The following is a 7,238-nucleotide window of genomic DNA, read 5'->3' on the forward strand; positions in this document are numbered from 1 at the left end:
CTTGCTCAATGCCTTGTCGTTGTTGTTCCGTCCTTAATTCACCTATTTCGATTTGTACCCAGGTCCATTGGTCAGTGAACCAGGAAGATGAACCTGCCTCCTACCGGGTAGGTTCCTGATGTGGTGGTACAAACTGCTCCTGGGGTGCTTGAGGTTCCTCTTCTTCTGCCTCCATGGCATCCACCTGGTCATCTACAAACTGATCACCTGCAATAAAATGGTCAGTGTCGTGTCCTTCCTTCTCATCGGCGTCAGCGCTCACATATAACCAGTTGACACAGTCAGTAATAGAAACTCTGTCTGAATCCGGCAGAGCTATAATAAACCTCTTATGGATAAGCACAGAATAGTAAGTATGGGCAACATCAATCATACCTTGTTGAATTAGAGTGGACATGTCAATTTTAGTCTTACCTGCAATTGGCGTTTCTTCGAGTGACACAGCTTGATACCTAAAATGCTCAGCGATTTGGGTGACTATGCCACCCACAGAGATGCCTCCGGAGTCGACTCGGCCAACTCTACCCAGATAGTCCGCTGCAAAGGAAGCTACATTAATGGCTTTATTTTGTGCCATCGAGTACATAAAAAATATCTCTCTCTGAGTAGCTACCCCGGTGTTGTCGCCTCTTCCAAATAGGGTGTAGGCCAAACCCTTCTGAGCATACCGAAAACATAGATTTTGGATGCCGGAGGCCTTAGCACCTTTGGAGGTGTAATCTGTCCTCCCGATGATGGCTATCCAGAAATCCTTAGGTGAGAACCCATCTGGGACCGCTCCTGGTCTGTACAGAGGGAGTCGGAGTATCCCTGCCAATTCCTCAACCGACAATTCATGATAATTATTAAACAAGCAAAAACGCAAAGTGCCAAAATAATACCTGGTCGTGTCTATCCACCTCTTTTCGAGCCTGAATTCCAACTTGCTGAGGAATTCGAGCGTGATGCGCTCATATGTCGATGCTTCCAGTCTCATGAACTCTAGCATTCCTAAAACATGGAACATCCGGTATACCTTCATTTTGAGCCTCGGTGCGCTCAGAGTATGCTCACACATGTACCTTGTCGGCGTGAGCTTTCGCTTCCGATGGATTTTATACCTCTTTTCTTATTCCGGATTATCAAACACGATGTTATATGGATTTGGATTCTGGCTTGGTCACTTTCGTGACTTTGCCATCTCCGCAAGCTGTTGCTTTCCGGTGAGAATTCTCCTCGGGGGTATTTTGGACCTGCAAAAATAGAAATTATTTGAAATAGGGAGTTAGGAAATTCCAAAACCGTGGTTAGAACGGGGACGACGAGTGGAGTAATATTTGTGAAGGGTGTTTTGGCAATAGGAGAGTGGAAGTGATGGTTATGGAAGCTTTTAGGTAATGGGGTTTGTGAGGTTTAATGGAGTTTGTGAAGTTTAGAGAGAAGAAGAGTGAGAATGATGAGAGAGAATGATAAGAGGTTAATAAAAATCTGATAATGATAAGGTAAATAGGGAAAATATGGTTAAGTGGGATTAAATGGGTGGGTCCCACTGAAAAATTCGGATTTCCAAAAAAAATTCAAATTTCCGCCTGCCTGACACGGTCGTGTTAGCTGACACGGGTGGCCGTGTCAGGCTACTGTCCAACACCATGTTTTGGGTGTTGCCTTTAGTGCTCCTGACACGGGCCGTGTCAGCTGACACGGCCGCCCATGTCAGGCTACTGTTGATAACAAAAATTCCCTTTCTCTTTCAGTGTTCCTGACACGGCCCGTGTCAGGCCATTGTTTTTCCACTTTTTGGCCTGAATTTGCACCCTCCTGACACGGCCTGTGTCAGGTGACACGGGTGGCCGTGTCAGGCTGCCCTTTTGGTTGTTTTTTTGGCTTTTTCTCCTGTTCAACCTCCGGTACCTCTGGCCACGTTGATTATCCTTTTTCATGACTTAGACATTTGTTGACGTGACGTTCTCTGGTTGTAGAGCTCCTGTGTAAACCTACAAACACACATAACTGATTAAATTTAAAATGCATGGGTTACCTCCCACGAAGCGCTTCGTTTAACGTCGCATGGCTCGACAGTTCTCCGTCTATTTAGGTTAGACGGATTTTGTCTATTAGACCACCCTCCTGGTCTTGTAGGTACGGTTTGACTCTCTGCCCATTCACCTTGAACATGTCTCTGTTTGCGGGATTTCTTAGTTCAACAGCTCCATGCGGAAATACTTTTTGTATCACAAAGGGTCCCGACCATCTTGACCTTAGTTTCCCTGGGAATAGCTTCAACCTTGAATTAAATAATAAGACCAATTGTCCTTCCTGAAGTTCTTTCTTCTGAATGCGCCTGTCATTCCATGTTTTGGTTTGCTCTTTGTATATCTTGGCATTCTCATATGCTCGATTTCTGAATTCTTACAGCTCTTATAATTGAAGAATCCGAGATTTACCTGCTTTGGACAGATCATAGTTGAGAAATTTGGTAGCCCAGAATGCTCTGTGCTCTAGTTCGAGTGGCAGATGACAAGTTTTACCATAGACCAGTTGATACGGGGACATACCTATTGGGGTCTTGAACGTTGTTCGGTATGCCCAGAGTGCATCATCTAGATTGATTGAACAATCTTTTCGTGAGGCGCTAACGGTCTTTTCTAGGATTTGCTTAATTTGGCGATTTGATACCTCAACCTGTCCACTAGTCTGGGGGTGGTACGGTGTGGCGATTCTATGCTTGACATTGTATTTCCTTAGCAGGTTCTCCATCAGCTTGTCGAGGAAGTGGGTACCTTCGTCATTAATCAGTGCTCTTGGTACCCCAAACCGTGCAAAGATACAATTCTTGAGGAAATTTATTACCACTTTCGCGTCATTCGTGGGCAGTGGGACTGCTTCCACCCATTTTGACACATAGTCAACCGCGACCAGAATGTACTGCTTTCCAAAGGACGGTGGAAAGGGTCCCATAAAATCTATTCCCCACACATCAAACAGTTCTACCTCTAACATGGCATTCTGAGGCATCTGATTCCTCTTGGATATGTTTCCTATTCTCTGACATCTGTCGCACTCTTTTACCATCTCTTGGGCATCTTTGAACAGCGTAGGCCAGTCCAATCCCGACTGGAGGACTTTTGTTGCGGTTCTATCTCCGCTAAAATGTCCTCCATATTCTGAGTTGTGACAGGCTTTTAGGATGTCCCTTTTCTCTTCCTCCGGAACACATCTCCTTACTAAGCCATCTAATCCCTTTTTGTAAAGGAATGGATCGTCCCACACATAAAACCTGCAATCATGCAAAAACTTTTTTCTTCTGTTAGAGTCAAAGTCATCAGGTATTAGTCCACCTACCACAAAGTTTGCGTAGTCGGCGAACCATGGGATATGTGTAACCGCTAGGATACATTTGTAGGTGAACTCATCTTTGATAGGGTGTGTTTCTTCTGTTTCTTGATCGGAGTCATCCGAGACAAGTGAGCAGCAACAGTGTTTTCACTACCTTTTTTGTCTCTGATTTCCAGGTCAAACTCTTGTAGTAGTAGTAGGATCCATCGCAGCAGCCTTGGCTTTGATTCCTGTTTGGCAAAAAGATATTTTAAAGCAGCATGGTTAGTATACACAATTACCTTTGATCCCCACAAATAGGATTTGAACTTATCAAACGTGTACACAACCGCCAGGAGTTCCTTTTCGATGGTTGCATAGTTCATTTGAGAAGGGTTCAATACGTGGCTTGCATAATAGATCACATGCAAGAGCTTCTCTTTGTGTTGCCCTAGTACTGCCCCTACTGCATTATCACTAGCATCACACATTATCTCAAAGGGAGAGACCAATCAGGGGCAATAACTATGGGGGCTGACACAAGTTCCTTCTTTAAAGTCTTGAAGGCTTGCCTGCACTCCTTGTCAAACAGGAATGGTGTATCCTTCACCAGTAGACTAGTTAGTGGCTTTGCGATCTTGGAGAAATCTCTTATGAACCTGCGGTAGAACCCTGCATGTCCCAAGAAGCTCCAGATGCCTTTTTCATTTACCAGAGGTGGTAAATTAGCTATTACCTCCACTTTTGCTATGTCCACTTTGATACCTTGGTTGGAGATCTTGTGTTCCAAGACTATTCCTTCACGTACCATGAAGTGACACTTTTCCCAGTTCATGATCAAATTTGTTTGCTGACATCTTTCTAACACAAGTGACAAGTTAGTCAAACAATTATCAAATGAAGAACCGAATACGGAAAAGTCATCCATAAATACTCCCATATGCTTCTCGAGCATGTCAGTAAAAATTGATGTCATACACCTTTGAAAAGTGGTCGGTGCGTTCTATAACCCAAATGGCATTCTTCTATAAGCGAAAATACCATAGGGGCATGTGAATGCAGTCTTCTCTTAACCCTCAGGGGAAACCGCAATCTGGTTGTACCCCAAGTACCCATCTAGGAAACAATAGTAATCGTGTCCGGCTAACCTTTCCAGCATTTGATCAATAAAATGTAACGGGAAGTGGTCTTTTCGTGTTGCCACATTTAGTCTTCTGTAATCTATGCACACCCTCCAACCTGTAACAGTTCGGGTTGGAATTAACTCATTCTTCTCATTTTTTATCACCGTAGTGCCCCCTTTTTTTGGTACCACATGAATTGGACTTACCCAAGAACTACCGGAAATAGGATAAATTAAGCCTGCATCCAACAACTTTACAACTTCTTTGCATACCACTTCTTTCATGGCTGGGTTAAGTCTTCGTTGTGGTTGCACCACTGGTTTGTGATCATCTTCCATTCAGATTGTATGCATGCAAACAGTCAGACTTATACCTTTTAAGTCCTCAATTGCCCATCCGATCGCGCCTTTGTATTTTTTTAGCACTTGAATGAGTTCTGCTTCTTGGACACTTTGTAGACTGGCATTGATAATAGATGGGCATTTCTTTTCAGTGTCCAAAAATATATACTTCAGATTTGTTCGTAACTGCTTCAAATTTACACTTGTTTTTGGTTCTTCAGTGACATCTGATGGTGGTGGTGGTCTTAAATCTTCCCACCGGTGTGGTCTAGATCTAATCCATTCAGGTTGTTTTTCCATCATAGCAAGCACCTCAGAATCTTCTTCATCTTCATCAATTTCAAAAATTGATAGACTTAAGACCCGTTCTAGTGGTGACTGAGGTCTATGCCTTTCATTTTCTTGAGCAATTACTTGATCTATTATCTCTATAGTGTGGCTTGTGCCAATATCGTCTTTGTATTGCATTGTGTTCCTCACATCTATTTTTAACTCTTCGTCATAGACTTTGAGGGTCATAGTTCCTTCCTCGATATCTATCATACACCGTCCTGTTTCTAAGAAAGGTCTGCCTAATATGAGAGGAATTTCCTCATCTTCAGGCATTTCCAGAATGACGAAGTCAACTGGGAAAACAAACTTGTCAATTTTTACAAGAATATCTTCTACAATCCCATAGGGTCGCCTCACAGAGCGATCCGCAAACTGAAGTGTCATTCGAGTATCTTGAACAGTGTCGATGCCTAATTTTTTATAGATGGACAGTGGCATCAAGCTTACACTTTCTCCTAAGTCAATCAGAGCCTTCTTGAATTTTCTATCACCAATAGTGCATGGAATAGTAACCAATCCCCTGTCTTTGTTTTTCACTGGGATTTTCATGCCTTGGAGAATGACACTGCATGTTTCAGTTAGGATGATCGGGTCTATATCAGTGGAATGCTTCTTGGAGATGATGTCTTTCATGAACTTGGCATGTATTGGAATTTGTTCTAATGCCTCATAAAAAGGGATGTTTATTTCTAGTTTTTTGAACATTTCCAGGAACCTCTCAAAAATTTTCTCATGTTGATCTTTCTTTTTCTGTCTTGGAGGGTAAGGGAGTTTGATGATTGGTTTTGAAACCTTCTCTTTTTCCTTGACAGGTGGTAGTATCACTTCTTCATCTTGGTCCTTGGTTTCCTTGATTTCTAAATCCACTTCTAACAATCCATCTTTTTCAACACTGTTTATCTCCGTTGACTTTCCACTTCGGGTTATGATAGCGTTAACAATGTTATGTTCCCGCAGATTTGTTACCATACCACTAGGTAGGGTGCCCCGGGCTTGAGAATTTGAAGCTAACTATTGTGCTATCTGACCCATTTAGACTTCGAGATTTTTAATGGAGGTCGTGGTGTTTTTATGATTAGTCTTGGTTTCTTCTTGAAACTGCATGTTGTTGGCTGCTAATTTTTCAATGGCGATTTCCCATTCGGTCTTTTTAGGTGCCTATTGTTGTTGTTGTTGTTGTTGATACTGAGTCTCATATTGCCCTGTACCTTGTTGCGGAACATTCCCTCTCTGATCTTTCTAGGAGAAATCTAGATGATTCTTCCAACCTAGGTTGTAAGTGTTAGAGTAGGGATTATTCTGCTTCAAGAATTTGATTTCTTCAATTTGTTGTGGAGTAGCAAAGCAATAGACCGTGTGATGAGGTCCATTACAGATTTCACAAGTGCTAGCATGAGCTGGCTGGACCTACACTATCTGTTGATTACCTATATTCATAGCTTTCAACTTCTTGTCTACTTCAACAGCAATTGTGTCTTCCAGACGGATTTTATTTGTTTCTAATTTTAGATCAATCACCCCCTTTGGCTTACTAGTACACTTGTCGTATAATTCTAGATGCTCATTGGCAGCTATTGCTTCAATAATGCTCTTAATACCAGTGGCTGTTGAGAAATTTGTTGAGCCACCGGCTGCTGTATCAATCAACTATTTTGTTTTTATTTTAACCCATTAACGAACATCTGCATTTGTTCGGTCTGATCCATATTGTGAGTTGGACACACTACTAAGACCCTTTTGAATCTTTTATAGGCGTCTCCCAATGATTCACCATCCTTCTGTTTGAAATTAAGAATTCCATACCTTTTTCTTAGGAATATTGATGCTGGAAAGTACTCATTTAAGAATGCAGTTTCCATCTCTTCCCATGATGTGATACTGCCGGCAGGAAGAGAATAGAACCATTCTTCCGCATCTTCAGGTTAGAAACATCAGTATGACCATCAATTTTCAACGTGGTGCTCATGGTCAGAAATCTTTGTAGGATATAGTTGAAAATTCGTCACATTCACCGGTTGGTTGACAATGGTCAATCGACCACCCGGTGTGTTTGCACCTCCATAGTCACCCAGGAGTCTTTCCGGAGGTGGATGAGGTGGAATTGGAGGAACTTCAGCCATTGGTTCTTTGACTTCTGAGTGATCAG

The 7,238-nt window shown here is 42.4% G+C and overlaps 1 protein-coding gene across 1 annotated transcript; it reads right to left on the reverse strand.

Moving 5' to 3' along the window:
* Nucleotides 1-1,159: 1,159 nt before the first annotated feature.
* On the reverse strand, nucleotides 1,160-6,061 carry LOC127094725 (uncharacterized). Its single transcript, XM_051033518.1, has 3 exons — nucleotides 5,584-6,061; nucleotides 5,400-5,502; nucleotides 1,160-1,232 (listed from the first exon to the last, which is right to left on the reverse strand). The coding sequence occupies exons 1-3, from the start codon at nucleotides 6,059-6,061 to the stop codon at nucleotides 1,160-1,162; spliced, it is 654 nt and encodes a 217-aa protein (XP_050889475.1).
* Between the last annotated feature and the right edge of the window lie 1,177 nt (nucleotides 6,062-7,238).

This window comes from Lathyrus oleraceus, chromosome 6 (genome assembly GCF_024323335.1).
Source record: "Lathyrus oleraceus cultivar Zhongwan6 chromosome 6, CAAS_Psat_ZW6_1.0, whole genome shotgun sequence".
In the NCBI taxonomy this organism is placed as follows: Eukaryota; Viridiplantae; Streptophyta; class Magnoliopsida; order Fabales; family Fabaceae; genus Lathyrus; species Lathyrus oleraceus.